The sequence below is a fragment of the Pristis pectinata genome, chromosome 15 (genome assembly GCF_009764475.1).
Source record: "Pristis pectinata isolate sPriPec2 chromosome 15, sPriPec2.1.pri, whole genome shotgun sequence".
Lineage (NCBI taxonomy): Eukaryota > Metazoa > Chordata > Chondrichthyes > Rhinopristiformes > Pristidae > Pristis > Pristis pectinata.
Genome location: NC_067419.1, coordinates 20,035,160 through 20,054,967, shown reverse-complemented (window position 1 = coordinate 20,054,967; position 19,808 = coordinate 20,035,160). Strand labels below are relative to the sequence as shown.

Below are 19,808 nucleotides of genomic sequence, written 5' to 3'. Positions count from 1 at the left end.
TGGGAAAAAAACACAATGAATCATAATATTAAGTTTAGAGATGTTTTGGAAAAGTTAAAAATATCAAATGGGCAGAGGTGAACTAATTTTAACAAGTTATAAAGGAATTTAGTCCAAATGGATTGGAGTCAAAGATGTAAAGGTAAAGCAGCATAATTAGGGTTCAGAAGAGGCAAATTCCCACAAAGGAGAAATGGATGGCATGCAAAGCTTAGAGCACAGTTAAGATTTCTTTATTAGTTACATGCACATAGAAACACACAGTGAAATGCACCTTTTGCGTAGAATGTTCTGAGGGCAGCCCGCAAGTGTCGCCACACTTCTGGCGCCAACATAGTATGCCCACAACTTCCTAACCCGTACGTCTTTGGAACGTGGGAGAAAACCGGAGCACCGGGAGGAAACCCACACAGACATGGGGAGAACGTACAAACTCCTTACAGACAGCGGCTGGAATTCAACCCAGGTTGCTGATGCTGTAATAGCATTACGCTAACTGCTACACTACCGTGCCTGCCCCATCGTGCTGACACTACCATGCCATGACTATGTTTATAAAGATATATAAATGATAAATACTGGGTTCATAATCCAGTAGAGAAACAAGGTGAACAAAATATAGTGGAGGAACTAAAAAAGGAATCTTGCAGACTGGAGCATGGTGTTCAAAGGTCCTGTCCAGAGTTGACACTGGGACCAGTCCTCTTTTGGATATATATTAATAGCCTGAACTGGGACAAATAGCACTAGAGTTTCAACTTCAAACTTTGCAAATGACTTGAAACTCTGATCTAGAAAACAACAAAGAGGACAGTTGTAGACCAGAAAGACTGCTTAACCTTTTCACCAACCTGTGATCAAAGGGCAGATAAAATTTAATGCAGAGGAATTCATTTATTAGAATGAATATTCCCCCATCACCTGGCAACTAATGCTTTCCCACCCCCACCTACGAGCTGCTCTCATCCCCTCCCCATCTCTCAATGGCAATTGGAGCTCGCTGACCCAGATCAGTGATCCCATCACCAACTAATGACAGACAACCCTCATGCTGACCCACTTTCCACAATCCATGACACACCCTTCACTCAGAACCTCTCCCCAAGGCACAGCTCCACACTTCTGATTTCTTTCACCTCTCTATAGCAGCAGGAAGGCACAGTTATAAAAATGGTACAAAACTGATAGATCCGAGGGTATATGCACATTGATTATTGAAAGAAGCAGAGCAGGTTGAGAAAGTGATAAAAAGAAATAGCATATGAGATCCTGGGCTTTATAAATAGAGGTACAGAGTAGAAGAGCAAATAAGTCATTATGAACCTTTATAAAGCAGTGGTTTGGACACAACTGGAACATGGGGTCCAGTTCCGGATGTCACACTTCAGCAAAGATGTGAATGCTTTGGAGACAGCATGGAACAGATTTACCAAAATGAGTCCAGGGGTGAAGGACTTGAGTCAGTTTTCATAGACTGGAGATGCTGGGAACAAAGGACTGATAGGGTATTTAAAATCATGAAAAGTATAGATAAATAAAAAGAAACATACGTCGTCGGTGCAGGGGTCAAGAACTAGGAAATATTAAATAGAGATTGTCAAAAGGACCAACCTTTGTTTTTTTAAAAAATACAGACAGGCGGTTAAGGTTCTGTATGTACTGACAGGCACAGGAGTGCATCTGATTCAGTTGTGGCATTCAAAAGGGTGCTGATAACTATCTGAAAGGAAACAATCTGCAGGGCTGTGGAGAGTGATTGAACAGTGGGAAATTGCTAGAATACCCTTACATAGAGTTAGCTGGACTAAAAGGACTGAAACCAGGAAATTGCAGGCCAATGAACCTTAAATCAGTGGTAGGGAAATTATTGGAGAAGATTTTTTTTTAAAAGAGATAGCATTTACTCACATCTGGAAAAGAATGGACATTCAGGAATGTCAGTAGAGCTTTGTGCAGAGAAGGCTGTGTCTTACAAACTTAATTGAGTTTTTTTTGAGGAGGTTACGAAATTGATTGATGAGGGTAGGGCAGTGGACACTGTATATGTGGACTTTAGGAAAGCATTCATGACAGGTTATGGCACATGGGATCCACAGAGACTTGGTAGATTGGATTCAAAATTAGTTTGCTCATAGAAAGCAGAGAGCAGTGGTGTTATTCTGACCGGTAGTCTGTGACCAGTGTTCTGCAGGTCACTGCTGCGATCTCTGTTGTTTGATATGGTTTGGACGAAAATGGAGGCAAAATGATTAGTAAGTGTGCAGATGACACAAAAATTGGTAGAGTTGTAGATATTGAAGAAGGGTATCAAAGGATACAGCAGGATATAGATCAGTTGGAAATATGGGCAGAGAACTAGCAGATGGAGCTTAATTCGGACAAATGTGGGGTTGCACTTTGGGAAGTCAAATGTAAGAGGGAAGTATACAATAAATGGCAGGGTCCTAAGGGGTTTTGATGTACAAAGGGATCTTGGGGCGCAAGTCCATAGCTCCCTGGAAGTGGCAACACAAGTAGATAGGTTGGTAAAGAAAGTGTACAACAAACTTGCCTTTATTAGTGGGGCACTGAGTATAAAAACTGGCAAGTCACGTTGCAGCAATATAAAACTTCGGTTAGACCACATTTGGAATATTGTGTGCCGGTCTGGTTGCTGCATTACAGGAAGGACCTGGAGGTTTTGGAGATGGTGCAAAGGAGGTTTACCAGAATGTTGCCTGGATTAGAGAGTGATAGTTACAAGGAGAGGTTGGACAAACTTGGATTGTTTTCTTTAGAGTGTCGGAGACTGAGGGGTGACCTGATAGATGTAAAGTTATGTGGTACATAGACAGGGTAGATAGAGTCTTTTTCCCCAGGGTAGAAAGGTCAAATACTAGAGGGCATATATTTAAGGTGGTGGGGGGGGGGGGGGGGGGCGCGGGGAAGGTCAAAGGAGTTTTGCAAGGCAAGTTGTTTTTTTAAAAAAAGAGTGGTTGGTGCAAGGATTGTGCTGCCAGGGCAGGTGGTGGAAGCAGATACAACAACAACATTTAAAGAGGCATATGAACAGGCAAGGGGTAGAGGGATATAGACCATGTGTAGGCAAATAGGACTAGATTTAAATTGACATCATGGTCGGCACAGACATCATGGGCAGAACTGCCTGTTCCTGTGGTGTACTGTACTGTCCTTTGCTGCAAGAATCATGTGCTTGAATGATTTTGTTTTTCATTCAGAGAGAAACAAATCACTGCCTCAAAATGCCAGAGGCCCAGGTTCCATCCTGATCTTGGATGCCGTCTATGCAGAGTTTGCCTCTTCTCCCTGTGGCCACATGGATTTCCTCCAGACGCTCGGGTTTCCTCCCACATGCCAAAAACATGCGAGTTGTGAGGGAAATTGACCCTAGTGTATAGGTGAATGGTAGAATTTTGGGAAGTTGATGAAAATGTGTGGAGAATTAAAAACAGGATTAACGGTGGATTAGTGTGAATGGGTGATTAATGGCTGGCAAAGACTTGGTGGGCTGAAGGGCCTGTTTTCTGCTTTATGTCTCTATGACTGTGTGACTCTAATGTACATGGCAACATTAAAGCAGGAGTAGAAACAAACCTGGCTTATTTGCATGCAAGTATTTGGATAAGGCATGTTAACTTGAGACCACCATTTATAAAGCCTTGTAGAATCCTCGGGTAGATCATAAGAGGCAGAGAGTACAAAAGCAAAAAGTTGTGCTGCATCTTTATAAAACACTGGAGTATTGTGTCTAACCTGGACACCATATGTCTGAAAGGATATTAAGGCAACAGTACAAAGGAAACTTACTAAAATGATGTAATACTTCAGTTACAGGGAGAGACCAGAAACACTGGGATTATGCTTACTGAAGAGAAGGTTAAAGTGAGTTTTTGAGGGAAATAATACTAAATGGTGGAGCAGACACAGAAGGTTGAATGACCTACTCCCATTTTGAATTTTGTTCTCATAGACGCAGTTAAAAATATAGGAATAATGCTACTCACACATGTAAAGATATTATACTCTGAAAGTCTGATAGTCCAATCACCTTGAACCCACCTGGAGTCGAACTTGTTAATTTTGTTGTTGTTGTTGTCATCGTCATCTGTGTTGTTGCTGAAAGAGATAGGATCCAAACAATATTAGAAATGTACAAATAACATACAAAAGAAGTGGGAAGCACTGCTAAGGATGTCACCAAAAGGGTCTGGGCTCAACTCTTAACTTTGACTCTGATGCAGAATATCTCACACTGCTAGTTTAATGAAACAGTGTCATGTAGGTCAGAGTGGACAGTCTCAACAATAGCTTGCATTTATACAGGATATTAATTGCCAAAAAACATCCAAAGGCACTTTTAAAGGTAAACGCCAACACAAATGTACAGAGACAAAGATCAAACAGGGAGAAGTCACCACAAATCTTGAGGCAAGTTTAAAAGCGATCTCGTAGGAGAAAAGGTTTATGGAATGACAAAATATGGTACGGTTAGCTGAAGGCACAGTTGACAACTGAAGGTGGTTGGGGAATTTGGGCTTATAGATTGCAATGTCCAATGAATTAATCAAATGTATAATAACTCCTGAAATCTTGCCTGTAATTTAACTGCACAGTTTTCAGCTTTAGGTATACAGTACTTCTTATAGCAATGCATCTACCTTTCTCTAAGATAAAATGCTTATTCCCTTATGGATTTCCCATTGCCACAACATCTAACCCCCAGCAGCAATACTCTTCCCAAATACCTCCACCCATTGTAAACCCATCCCTCAACCTACCTGGCTCAGGGACAAATACAATAACCTGTTTGCAGTCATGATGGCAGCCTTCAAAAAATGGAATAATCTGCAACAAGACAAATGAGTTAATTGTATGATTTTCCTGTGCCTAACCACTGACTTTCAAAAGGACAACAAGATGGTTGCAAAAAGATGATTTCTGAAGACGATTTTTGAAAAGCTACTTTTTGAATTCAAAAATGAGGAAAGTGATGCTTTAGTTGTTCAGATCTTATCTGGAATACTGCATTCAGTTTGGGAACATTGCTTCTCTGGAAAGATGCACTGATCTGGCAGACTCAGTCTGAGTTGAAGTAATAATGTTTTTTATGTTACCAACTGATCAGGTTTTCACAAGCTTTTACAGAAAGACTTGCTCCTGATGCAGGATAAGGCAAGTTACTTTCCTATGCAAAAGGTCTTTTTTAACCTTCTTTGAAACCAAAGCAAAACAATTTGTATTTATGTAACAATTCAACATAGGTAAATCTCTTAAGGTGCTTCACTTCAAATATGTGGCAACATATTTGGTATTACTCATGGAAAGGGGACTCATAAGATATCTCTTTATGCAGATGACCTGTTACTTTATCTCTCTAACCAGGAGAAATCTATTCCTGCAGTATTATCACTACTTGCTCAGTTTAGTGTTTTCTCTGGTTATAGATTAAATCTTAATAAGAGTGAACTTTTCCCATTAAACATTCAAGTCCCAATTTATAGGCAATTACCATTTAGATTAGTGACTGATTACTTTTTGTACCTGGATGTTAAAATTACCAAGAAACATAAGGACTTATTTAAAGTGAACTTTTTACCTTTAATTAGTTACGTTAAACAATTATTTACTAAATGGTCCCTATTCTCTTTATCATTGATTGGCCGAATTAATGCAGTTAAGATGAATACCTTACCAAAATTTTTGTACCTATTTCAGGTGATTCCAACTTTTATTTCAAAATCCTTTTTCGACACTACTGATTCCAAAATTCTTTCATATATATGGCAGAATAAAAACCCAAGGTTAAGTAAGAAATATTTAAAGGTTAAAAAAGGATGGTAGTATGGCTTTGCCTAATTTTAGATTTTACTATTAAGCAATTAATATTAGATACTTAATTTTCTGGGCACAAGATTTAGATGCAATTCATTGTCCCTGATGGGTACACCTTGAGTGTGAATCAGTGCAAGGATTTTCATTAGTTTCTATTTTAGGAGCTTCATTCCCTTTTGCACTTACCAAATTGAGTAAACAAATGACTAATCCAATAGTTAAACATACAATATGGATATGGTTTCAATTTCGTAAATTTTTTGGATTGAATAAATTTAATTTATCAAGTCCTATTCAATCTAATTTTTTCTTTCAACCATCTAGAATTAGCTCAGCCTTTTCTTTATGGAGAATAAAGGGAATAACATGTTTTTGAGATTTATTCCTTTATAACTGTTTATCATCTTTTGAACAGTTGTCTAATAAATACAATCTGCTTAGATCACATTTTTTTTGATATTTACAGATTAGAAATTTTTTAAAGGTTACTTTACCTTCTTTTCCGACACCATATACAATTGAAATTACGGAAAAAATTTTAGGTTTTAATCCTTATCAGAAGGGTCTGATAGCAATAATTTATGATCGGATTATGAAAATACATTCAGAGAAGTTTGATAAAATTAAGAATGAATGGGAAAGACAAATCCAGATACTTTTACCTACAGAGACATGGAAGAAAGTTCTTCGATTAGTTAATACATCTTCAATGTGTGCTAGACACTCTTTGATACAGTTTAAGGTGGTTCACAGGACCCATATGTCCAAGGATAAGTTAGCCCGTTTTTATCATCATATAAATCCTATATGTGACAGATGTAATTCAAAGGTGGCTTCTCTGACACATATATGTTTTGGTCCTGTCCCCTTTTGGAAAAATATTGGAAAGACATTTTTAACATTATTTCATCTGTATTGAACATTGATTTACCACCTCATCCTATTACTGCAGTTTTTGGGTTACCAATGATGGAACCTCGCCATTTATCTGCTTCTGCTTGTTGTATGATCACCTTTGTCACATTAATGGCCAAGAGATCCATTTTGCTCAAATGGAAGGATCCAATACCTCCCGCCACTTTTCAGTGGTTTTCACAAACTATAACATGTTTAAACTTAGTAAATTAGAAGTGGTACTGTTGATCCTTTGCTTAAATTTGAGGAAGTTTGCAGTTCATTTATTCAGTATTTCCATATGATATAAGCTGACCTTTTTCAGATCCCTCTCAATAACCCTTGAATGCAGAGGAGCGGAGTTGACGACATAATTTTTTTTTTGCTCTTTAATTGAAGAAATATCAGTCCAGTTTTTTTGTTTGGAAGTTTTTGGTTTATTATCAATACTTTTTATTGATTTGGGGGTTCTTCTTTCATATAATTAAATTTCATTTCTTTTCAATCTTTCCTTTTGTATTTATTCACTTAATAAGAGAACGGGAGGTCTAGATTACTTTTTTTTTTACTCCTTGTGATTATATATATTAACTGTTATGATTGTTATCCTGATCTCTTTGCACCATATGTATAATTACTAATGTTATATATATTATTTCGTACTAATTTGAAAATTAATAAAAAGATTGCAAACAAAACAAATATGTGGCAACCATGTTTAGTTGGTAGCATGCCTTAACTTGTAGTCTTATGATTCAGGCAAGTACTACGCCAGGGTCCATCACATTAGCCTTCACTAATATACTGAGAGAATGCTGTATTCTTGATAGTAACATCTTTCAGATGATGCATTAAGCCAAGCCCCCACCTTTTTCAGATGGACAGAAAAGATCCCATATAAACATTAAGAGCAGAATAGCAGTTATCTGCTTATGCCCTGGCCAACATTGATCTTGGGATCAACACTACAAACAGGATATCTGGTCATTATCAACTGCCATATGTGGGATAATGTTGCGCATAATTTGTCTGCTGTGTTACCTGTTTTACAATAATAAAAATTAAGGATTACATAGAATAAATAGGACAGAAACAGGCCTGTCAGCCCATCACAGAGAAGCTTCCTCCTTTCTTTCCTCTTCTAAATGTATCAATGTAAATCTCTATTCCATTTACATTCATATCCTTGTCTGGCCTCTTCTTAAATACTTGTGGTATGAAGGTCCAAATTCTCATCATTCCTTGGGGAAATAAATAACCTCCTTTTAAATCAATGATCACTATATACTCTCCCAAAACTTGAAATATTCTCTCTATAATAACTTAATCAAAACCTTTAATCATTTTAAACAACCTTCAGGCTCAGTCTTATTTACTCTCAAGCATCCTTTCCCAATTTGTAGATCCTTACATTTTGGTGTCATCCTTGTAAATTTTCTCTGCACACTCTCTCATCTCTAAAGGTTTGCCATACTCCAAGCATGGTCAAACCAAAGTCCAGTATAGGCTTAGAACAACTTCCCTGCTTTTCAACACCAAGAACCTAGAAATAGGGACCAGAGTTATTGGTTTGTTTACTTTCTGGCCATACTAATCTGCAATGCAACTTTCAGGTGACTGACATGCTTGTACTCCAAGATCATTTTTTTCCTCGACCCTATCAAGACTTGTATCTTCCAAATAATATGCGACCTCCCTACTAATGTCCTTGTGTAATTTGCTGAAGTCCTCCTCAGTACTGATTAATCATCAAGTTGGATTCATATGCACATTTAGAAACTACATTGATTCCAGAGTCTAAATCAGTAATGTAAATTGTGAACAGCAGTGCTCCCAGCATTGATCCAGTGGAACACCACCCACTTTCCTACCAGCACGATTGTTTCTAGCAACCCTATATTATTATAGACACTATGTGTATTACTGTACACACAATTTTAGTCATTTTTAAAAGGATTTCCTCTGACAATGTTAATCATCCTTTTAGAGTTCTGTTTTACAACTATTTGCTCTCTTGCTTTCAAGATCTTCCAATATTTTATTTCCTACACTTTTCCTGTTTAATATTTAGACTTCTTATATTTCATGTAGCTTCCCTCTCAGTTTTTATTAGCTTAAAGCTTTTTCCATCTACGTATCCTTTCCGCAAGTGCCCAGGCCCCATCCCAGATCAGGTGGTGCCCATCCCTGGGTACAGCTCCTTGAGCCCAAAGTAGTTCCACTGTCCCATGAAAATGAACCCTCCACCCCCTTTCCTCCTCCCCCACTCCACCACCCCCCTCCTCACCAGCTCTCGAGCCACATGTAAATTCTCTTGCTGCCCAATTCTATGCCAATTGCAAATGGCTCAGACAGTAAGAAAGATCATTAACATCAATGTCTGGTCTACTTTTTAAAGTGGCAACACAACTCCTCTTTCAGCAGGAACTCCATCCTGTTCCTACTTATGTTATTGAAAACTAACATGGACTACATACCTGGATTTATTCTCTTCCCTTCCAACCTCTTCTCTAGGCAAGACAAGATATCCCTTACCCTGACACCAGGTAAGCAACATACCCTTTTTCGCTGTAGAAGATGCTATTGATGCCCCTAATTATAAAGTTCCTTATTACTCCCACCTTCCTATTATGTTCTTCCTTCCTTTGTATAGCCTTGAGTCATGTGCATTGGTCTGCATTGTGGCTGTCCTATCTGATGGACAGGACTAGTGTTTGTGGGACTTCCTTCTCAGCTGCTCTTATATCCCTGTTACTCAGCCCCCTAGCAGTTACACCCACAGCTTTGCAAACCTATGGTTTCCTCTGGAAAGAACTAGTCAGAAATTTCTCCCTTACATTTCAGAGTCAAGCCTATCATGGACCAGTGCAATTAAGATTGACAAAGAAAGATTCACCCTTGTAAACAGGTAGTGGCTAATTTATTTTCTCCCTTTGTTTCTTTGGGATACACTATCACTTGGTGACATAACTCTTATTACTATTTTATCCTGGTGTACTGTTGTTAATCTAGAACTTCATAGTCTCCCCAGTGAACTGTAGCACAATATATACTTTAAAGATGTGTGATGTATTTATTTTTCAAGATATGGACACTGATGACATTTATCACTCATCTCTTGAACTGAGTAGCCTCTTAGCTCATTTCAGAAGAGTTAACCACACTGCTGTCAGTCTGGAGTGGACACAAGCCTGACCAGGCAAGGCTGGTAATTTCCCTTCCATTCAAGCAAGTTTATGATAATCCAGTAATTTTAGGAATAATGATCATGAAACTAAATTCCAGATTATTAACTGAATTTTGTTCAACCCAGGCCTCTGGATTAATAATCAATTTAACTGCTGTATCATCACCATATTTTTAAGGGATCTATACCAATCAGGTACAAGAAATTGTTAGGATGCATTTTGATATCAACACTGTATCAAGTGCTAATGTCACCAAGCCTGCAATTAACTATTTTCTAACATTTCAAATATTTCCTTTTTCAGCAAAGGAAAACCTAGGCACACTTATTGCTCACTAAATTGATATTTTACATGCATAAGAGACATCATAAACCATGAACCAACACATCACTCATGGGTTGCAAGATTAGATTCAAGTACTGCCTCCTTACAAGCAATTCTATTTCCAACTGAGAAAGGAGTTCACCAGAGTGTTTCAGACATCTATGCAGGCAAAACAATGACTTCACCCCCGTGTCACCCTCATGTCTGGAGATTAAGTACATGTTCAATTTAAAATAATTAAATAATTTCTTACCTTAATTTCATAAGCAGTGCAGCTTTGCATCCAGTTTTCAGTTGAAAAAGTTACATTTACTCTTTGTTCCACTACCTGTCACAAAAAGTTACAATAAAATTCGTCATTCTTAAATAACATGTACTTGCCTTTTCTAGATGTTGTGGAGAAGGACATTATATTGCTCCAGTCACAGCAGAGTCTCTCAAGGACAGTCATTAAAAGGTATCAAAAGTTATCAGAGTTAATCTACAGTTAAAAATACAATGCTGGAAGCACTCAAAAAGTCACCAGTGATGAAAGAAAAATTAAAGCTTCAGGTCAAGGACCCTTCATCAGAACCAAAAAGTAAGAAAACAAGCTTGTTTTAAGTTGCAGTGAGGGGGAAGAATGCAGAGAACCAATGAGTCAAAGTTGTGAAGGTAACAATTACAATTACAGAGAAACTCCTATAATCTGCTATCCTGTTATTCAGAAACCCTGATGGCTTGCGAGCTGGCTCTTCTCGGCTCCCTTTCCCATACTCTCTTTATATTCACCAACGTCCCATTTCCGACACTCTCTTTAAACTTACCTGGTACTGCTTCCAATGCTCCTTTTAAACTCACTGGAGCCCCATTTCCCCACACTCTTTCAACTCATTGTGTTCATTGGAAAGTTAATTATACTTTTCTGCAACATCTTAAAAACAGTTAGTTGGAAGTGTGTTGGAGTAATATCCAATAATCTGGGAAGACCTACCTGTCAGGCACCACCAAAGCCTTGAGTGTGCCAGATTATCAGTTTCACTGGACTTTAAAAACTAGCAGTTAGAAGAAGCAAAATGAAACAAAAGATACAGCCACATCAGTGGGGGAATGAAAGAGTGAGAATGAGAGAAAAAAATGTGGCAAATTGAAATTGCTGCAACATGCCCAGTTAGAAGGTGACATGCTGTTCCTTGAACTTATTCTGGGCATCTTTATAGGAATCTTTGAGGCTGATGACAGAAAGATTAGAGTGGGACAAACAATTAAAGTAGCAGATAACTGGAAGCTCAGGGTCACCCTTGTGGACTGAACAGAGATGTTCTGCAAAGCAGGGATTCAATCTGCATTTGATTTCTCCAATGTAAATACCAAATTGTGAACACCAAAGCAATACACTAAATTGGGAGTAATACAAGTAAATTCCTGTTTCACTTGAAAGAACTACTTGGGTTCCTGGATGGTGATCAGGGAAGAGTCAATCAGGGAGTCACAGAGGGAACTATCCCTTTGAAATGCTGAAAGGAGGAGGAGAGAATAAGATGTATCTGCTGATGGAATCCCATTGATGGAAGTGGAAATTATGGAGGATGATTGTTGAATCTAATGGCTCCTGGGGTAGAAGGCAAGTTCAAGATCACCTTATCCTTGTTCTGGCTGAGAAGAGGGGGTTAAGAGCAAAAGTAAGAGAAATAGCTCAAGAGTAAGAAAGGTGCAATCTTTATGATGGTCTTAAACCATGGGTCTTCCAATAACCAGCAGGAGATAAAAGAACAGAAATGTAGGCAGATTATGGCAAGATGTAAAAGCAACAGGGTAATTGTAGTGGGTGACTTAATTTCACCAATATTGACTGGGTCTCTCAGTGCCAGAGGCTGAGGTGGTGCACAATTTGTTAGGTGCATCCAGGAGGGTTTCTTGACACAGTCTGTAAATAATCCAACCAGGGAAGGGGCCATAATAGACCTTGGGAAATGAGCTTGGCCAGGTGATCGGAGTTTCAGTGGGACAGCAGTTTGGAAACAGTGATCATAACTTCATAAGTTTTCAGGACAACAATAAGGACTAGATCTCAGGGGAAAGTGCTAAATTGAGGGAAGGCTAATTACAACAGTATTAGGCAGGGGCTGGGGAGAGTAGACTGGGAGCAGCTGTTATTGGATAAGCCCACATCTGACATGTGGGAGTTGATTGAAGGCCAGCTGGTCAAAATTCAGGACCAATGAGTTCCTTCGAGGAAGGCAGACAAGAATAAAAAGATTCGAGAACTTTGGATAATAATAGATGTTGCAGAATTTGTTAAGAAGAGAAAGGAAGCATACGTAAGGTTTAGGAAGCTGAAATCGGACAGAGACTTTGAGGAATATAAAGGAAGCAGGAGAGAACTTAAACAGGGAATCAGGAGGGCTAAAAGGGGCCATGAAGTGTCTTTGGCAAGAGGGATTAAAGAGAATACCAAAGCATTTTATACATACATTAAAAACAAGAGGGTAACTAGGGAGAGGATAGGACCATTCAAGGACAAAGGAGGGAATTTATGCCTGGAGCCAGAGGAAGTGGGCGAGATACTAAACAAGTACTTTGCATCGGTATTCACCAGGGAGAAAGACATGGAGGATTGCAAGATGAGGGATATGTTGATATTCCAGGGCATGTTGATATTGAGGTGGTGGTGTTGGAGCTCTTGAAGAACATTAAGGTGGATGTCCCCAGGGCCTGATGGGATCTATCCCAGGTTATTGAGAGAGGTAAAAGAGAAGAGTGCTGGAGATCTTGGGAGAGATCGTTGCATCCTCATTAGTCATATGTGAGGTCCCAAAGGACTGGAGAATAACCAACTCCTCCGTTTAAGGGCAATAGAGAAAAACTCACACTAAAAGCTGGTGAGCCTTACATCAGTGTTAGGCAAATTACTGGAGAAAGTTCTAAGGGATAGGATCTACTCGCATCTGGAAAAATATAGAGTTATTAGGGCTAGGCAGTATAGCTTTGTGCAGGGGAGGTCACGTTTTACAAATATGATTGGGTTTTTTGAGGAGGTGTCAAAGATGACTGATGAGGGTAGGGCAGTGGATATTGTATACCTGGACATGGATCCAGAAGATTAAGGCCCATGGAATCTACAGAGACTTGGTAGATTGTTTTCAAAATTGGCTTGACCACAGAACACAGAGGATAGTGGTAGAGGGATGTTGGTCTTACTGGAGGTCTGTGACCAGTGGTGTTCTGCAAAAATGTCGTTTGTGATACATACAAATGATTTGGACAAAAATGCAGGTGGGCTGATTAGTAAGTCTGCACACGATACAAAAATTGGCAGAGTCGTGGATAGTGAGGAAGGTTGTCAAAGGATTCAGCAGGATATGGACCAGTTGGTATTATGGGCAGACAAATGGCAGACAGAGTTTAATCTGGACAGGTGTGAGGTGCTGCACTTTGGGAAGTCAAATGCAAGAGTAAAGTGTACAATAATTGTTAGGACACTTAGGAGCACTGACGTACAGAGGGATCTTCGGATGCAAGTCCATAGCTCCCTGAAAGTGGCAATACAAATAGATAGGATGGTAAAGAAAGCATATGGCATACTTGCCTTCAGCAGTCTGGGTGTTGAGTATAAAAGTTGATAAGTGATGTTGCAGCTGTATAAAACTTGGGTTAGGCCACAGTTGGAGTATTGTGTGCAGTTCTGGTCACCACATTAGAGGAAGGATGTGGAGATTTTAGAGTAGGTGGAGGCTTTAGAGAGGGTGCAGTAGAGGGTCACCAGGATATTGCCTGTATTAGAGGGAATTAGTTATAAGGAGAGGGTGGACGAGCTTAGATTGTTTTCTCTGGAGTGGAGTGTCGGAAGCTGAGGGACGACCTGATAGAAGTATATAAAATTGTGAGATGCACAGATAGGGTAGATAGAGACTTTTTCCCAGGGTGGAAATGTCAAATACTAGAAGGCATAGATTTAAGGTGGGACGGGGGAAGTTTAAAGGAGATTTATGAGGCAGGTTGTTTCTTTTTTATATATATTACACAGAGAGTGGTTGGAGCCTGGAACGTGCTACCAGGGGAGGTGGTGGAAGAAGATGCGATAGCAACGCTTAAGAGGCATTTCAGCAAGCACATGAACAGGCAGAGAATGGAGGGATATAGATCATGTACCGGCAGATGGGATTAGTTTGGATTGGCATCATGGTCAGCACAGATATCTTTATTAGTCACATGTACACCGAAACACACAGTGAAGTGCATCTTTTGCGTAATGTTCTGGGGGCAGCCCGTAAGTGTCGCCACACTTCCAGCGCCAACAAAGCATGCCCACAACTTTCTAACCCGTACGTCTTTGGAATGTGGGAGGAAACTAGAGCACCCAGAGGAAACCCACGCAGACATGGGGGGAACATACACCAGAGGATTTTACCTCGTCAAAAGTTTTCTTAGCATGATTGCAGATCTTATTTGAATCACGACTCTGCAACAAGACTATGTATTTAGAAGAATAATTTCCAGTCTGGAAGATGATGGTCACATTCATTTCACTTCTGATGTATGTAATATCAGGATTCCATAGACTGCCTGTAAATGCAGAGAGATGGAAAGTCATTAAAATCCAATATTGTCCTTGCCTTTTCCACTGTTCTCAGTTGACCTTTGCTGTTAATATTTAAAACTTTTCACTCTACAATAGACATTATGTCTGTTCTGAAGTATTCAGACTTCAAAGTAATCAACTCTTCTGCAGTTAATAGATAGAATTTCTTCCTATTGTTCACTTTCCACAATTTTGCACATGATCACTGATCATCAGGCAATAAAATCACCAAGATAAATTATCACTACAAATATAGCTAAGACTTCCCTGATCCGCCCAGTGTTCGCTAAGACTACATGCACTGGGTTGTACAGAAAATTTGTTCCATTTGAAGATTACACAACTATGTTCTCCACAGATCAATTAAAAACATTCAATTTTCTTCAAAATGTCTTACCTGATTTGATTTAAATTCATCAGTCTCCTACATAATTGTTAGTATTCAATTTATTTCATAAAGATTGCACATTAGAAACATACATGGATCAAAACAGATTTTACTCAGAATAGGTCATATTCACAATTGCAAAATTCTGATTGCACAACTGAAATAGAGAATGCAGGTGGAACAGCATTACTGGAGAGAGAAACAGGATTAACACCAGCTGTCACAAACCCTTCACAGAACTGGAAAAATGAGGAGTAAAAAGGATTGGTTAAGTTGCAGAGAGTGGAGAGAACATAGGGAATGTATGTGATGAAGTACTGACCAAAGTTGTCAAAATGGGGGACGATTTAGACAGAGGTGATATGTGGATAAAGTAATAGTTTGTGAATTGAGTGTCGAGATAAGTGCATCGTTAAGAGAGAAGAGCTTTTAGTGGCATGTAGTTCATCTTAATACTGTTCCACTGTACACGAATTCTCACTCCTGACAGAGACTACTTGAGCAATCTCCTGCCAGGGTCTTAGGTTGGCCTTGGCAGATTCCCTGGCTCCCTTGGTGCACAGGACAGCTTTTCTGTCATGTATTTTGTGTACCAGAGCTGTCTCTTTTGGTAGGCTGTGGATCTCTCTCCCTCTCTTCTGCATTGACAGCCACCATGTGTGTTGCTGTGATCAAGTATAATGGGGATTATACTTATAAGGGCCTACATGCTTTTGCAATTCCCATATACTAAGCTGTCAGCAGTTGTGTTGAGGTGTATGTGGTCTCATCAGGAATTGCACAGATTCCATTATAATCCATTCCCCCATTCCCCTCTCCTCCCCCCCCCACCCCCAATTCAAAACATGCTAATGCTACCAAACACCAAATTTTATCAAGTTTTAAAAGCAGGGCACCCAATTTGGCTCAATGATCTTCTAGCACCACCCAGATCAGATGCAAACTAAATTCTAGGCCAATGTCCTGCTTTCTCCCCCCAACAGAGTCCTAACTGCTGTTGTCACCCTATTTATTTTTCCATATGCAAAACAACGACATCACAATATTTCCATTTCTTTCCACACTCTTTTTTCACATTGGCTGCTTGCTGGTCAAATCAGCTCAGGAACTTGAATGGCAGTTTGAAGTAGTGGAAGCCTGACCTTAATGGCTCTGCACAAAAATTGGTGATCTGAATGCTTCAGAGGTTTTCCTACTCCAAAAACTGTATTTAAAAATTTGAGAAGGAATTACAAACAGAATAAATATTTACTGTAGTTCAAAAGGGAAGACATAGCACATAGATTTAACAAGTTATAGCACCTTTTAGAATAAAATTATCCCAATTTTGGCAAGTATATCTCTAAAGCAAACTTAACTCACCTCTTCGTTTGCAAACTTCTGTATACTTGATTGAGTCATCACTGCAACCTACAGAAAAAAATAGTTTGACTTCTTCCAGGATAAAGTAAATTATGAAAAAAATACATCTTTCCCTGAATTTAGTTCTCTGCCTTGAAACTGCTGTACTGGACTGGGCCTTACCTGCATGACTATTTCTGTAAGCTATCAGGAATTTTATTAAATACAGTTCATCAATACAACACAAAAGATAGTTTAAAAATGTAGCAACTATGACGGAGCTGCATCAGCAGAATTGAAGATTGATGCAAATCCTTCCTTGACTCACTCAGTTATTGTCTCATTTTTAAGTTATCTAATCCAGTCTACTCATGGAGTGCATTCTAAAATCTTCTCTCTTTCAGGACAAGTGAAGTAAAAATACACTTTTCCAGGTTAAGATCCTGATACCAGTTATGCATTAAAGCCTCTTTTTAACTTTTCACCAAAAGTTAACTGGGTACCAACAACTCTCTTTTCAACATTAACAGTCATGTAACTGAATTTACTGTGGTCTTTTATTTCTACCTTTGACAATTTTTTTTTTAATGCAAAAAACTGCAAATTTTCCAAAGTGTTTAACAGGAGTTAAAAAATCATGAGGAACAAGCATCCCACAACTACTAAAGTATTTACATTAAAGCAACATTAACAACCATATCATTTACTTCAGCAAATCTAGCTCCCTTGAAGTACTGGACATGCAACTCCAACCAGTCAGGGGGCAGATGCTTCTAACATGATACCATAGGGCAGCAAATGTAGTAGAAACCTTGATGGTCATTTACCTGGCCTCAGGAGAAACAGGAAGGAGGATTTGGCATGAGGATGTAAAAACTAATGAAACAATAACACTGCTGCAAACTGGGTACACATACCTGGTACAGTATAATTTACTTTTGGACAATCATTATCTTGATTGATGTTGGCTCTTGGTAAACTGCATGCTGTCACTGTGTATTTCTGGTCTGGATCTACCTCAAACCTCTCCAGTAAGAAAGCCCACTGCAATGGAAGAGCAGACACCATCAGCTGGCTACATTAGTACAAGTCTATGTCCAGAGCTGAAATAAGCAACTTGGTGCCTTCTAATTTATGTTAATTTAAGTTTATGTCAACATATGCTTGTCCTCACTTTGTAATGCACTATGCTGCTGCTGCAAAAAAAAGCTTAATTTTCATGCCATTTATACCCTGTGTATGTATGCCTATGACGACAATAAATTTAACTTAAATTTAGGCAAATCAGCAAAAGCTGACAAATTTAACAGATCTAAATGTAAAGCTGTACACACACAGTTCAGTTAGATAACTATATGCAATCATAATTTAACCTGCAGGCTTGCACCACACTCAAATCACTCGACCTAAAGTGTACAAAAGTACCTTGCAACACCAATGAATATAGAAATTATTGAACAGGAAGCAGTGCTGACACAACAAAAACCTGTGATTCTAAAACGTTTTAAACATAATGTACATTGCATTAACACTGTTATTTACCATAGAACAATACAGGCCCTTCGGCCCACCATGTTGTGCTGACCTTTAAACCATGCCTAATACTATCTAACCCCTTCCTCCCATATATCCCCCTATTTTAAATTCCTCCATATGTTTATCTAACAATCTCTTGAACTTGACCAACGTACCTGCCTCCACCACCATCCCAGGCAGCGCGTTCCATGCACCAACCACTTTCTGGGTGAAAAACCTCCTTCTGATATCTCCCTTGAACTTCCCACCCATTACTTTAAAGCCATACCCTCTTGTACTGAGCATTGGTGCCCTGGGAAAGAGGTGCTGGCTGTCCACTATCTATTCCTCTTAATATCTTGTATACCTCTATCATGTCTCCCCTCATCCTCCTTCTCTCCAATGAGTAAAGCCCCAGCTCCCTTAGTCTCTCCTCATAATCCATACTCTCCAATCCAGGCAGCATCCTGGTAAATCTCCTCTGCACCCTTCCCAACGCTTCCACATCCTTCCTATAATGAGGCGACCAGAACCGGACACAGTACTCTGTGTGGCCTAACCAGAGTTTTGTAGAGCTGCATCATTACCTCGCAGCTCTTAAACTCGATCCCATGAAAGCTAACGTCCCATAAGCTTTCTTAACTACCCTATCCACTTGAGGCAACTTTCAGGGATCTGTGGATATGAACCTCCAGATCCCTCTGCTCCTCCACACTACCCAAAATCCTGCCATTAACCTTGTACTCCGCCTTGGAGTTTGTCCTTCCAAAGTGTACCACCTCACACTTCTCCAGATTTAACTCTATCTGCCACTTCTCAGCCCAGCTCTACATCCTATCAATATCCCCCTGCAATCTTCGACAGTCCTCCATACTATCCACAACACCACCGACCTTTGTGTCATCTGCAAACTTGCTAACCCACCCTTCTACCCCCTAATCCAAGTCATTAATAAATATCACAAAAAGTGCACTCCCTCCACCACAACCCTCTGCTTTCTACAGGCAAACCAATTCTGAATCCACATGGCCAAGCCTCCCTGGATCCCATGCCCTCTGACCTTCTGAAGAAGCCTACCATGTGGAATCTTGTCGAATGCCTTACTAAAATCCATGTAGGTCACAACTACTGCACTACCCTCATCAATCTGTCTGGTCACCTCCTCAAAGAACCCTGTCAGGCTTGTGAGACATGATCTGCCCTTCACAAAGCCATACTGGCTGTCCCTAATCAGTCCATGATTCTCTAAATGCCCATAGATCCTATCTCTAAGAATCCTTTCTAACAGCTTGCCCACCACAGATGTAAGGCTCACCGGTCTATAATTCCCTGGACTATCCTTACTACTTTTTTTGAATAAGGGGACAACATTTGCCACCCTCCAATCCTCCGGTACCATTCCCATGAACAACAAGGACTCAAAGATCCTAGCCAACGGTTCAGCAACCTCCTCCCTCACCTCGCGGAGCAGCCTGGGGAATATTCAGTCAGGCCCTGGGGACTTATCCGTCCTAACATTTTGAACCATGTTTTGTTGATTCTCCTCTCCAATAGGTCAATTATATCCTCCAATAGGATATAAACAGCTGATCCACTAATTTAAATGCTAATGAATCCACTATAACTCTGTTGACAGTCATGTTGTTATGCCTTATGCTTATAATAAGCTGAGAGAGGTTACAGAGCCACTTCTGAAGCAGGTAATATTATTGCAATAGGGCTTTTGTTTTAAACTCAGGTTGCAATATCTCCTGTGGTGCAAGAA

General features: G+C 39.5%; 1 protein-coding gene across 1 annotated transcript in view; it reads right to left on the bottom strand.

Annotated features, from left to right (window-relative positions):
* The window catches only part of LOC127578627 (interleukin-17 receptor A-like), a 53,880-nt gene that overhangs the window by 12,911 nt on the left and 21,161 nt on the right, over nt 1-19,808 (bottom strand). The window contains exons 5-10 of the mRNA XM_052030810.1: nt 17,446-17,572; nt 16,550-16,597; nt 14,629-14,783; nt 10,492-10,566; nt 4,779-4,845; nt 4,060-4,116 (exon numbers count right to left, since the gene is read on the bottom strand). Of these exons, the coding sequence (XP_051886770.1) occupies nt 4,060-4,116; nt 4,779-4,845; nt 10,492-10,566; nt 14,629-14,783; nt 16,550-16,597; nt 17,446-17,572 (529 nt within the window). The remainder of the gene's footprint in view (nt 1-4,059; nt 4,117-4,778; nt 4,846-10,491; nt 10,567-14,628; nt 14,784-16,549; nt 16,598-17,445; nt 17,573-19,808) is intronic.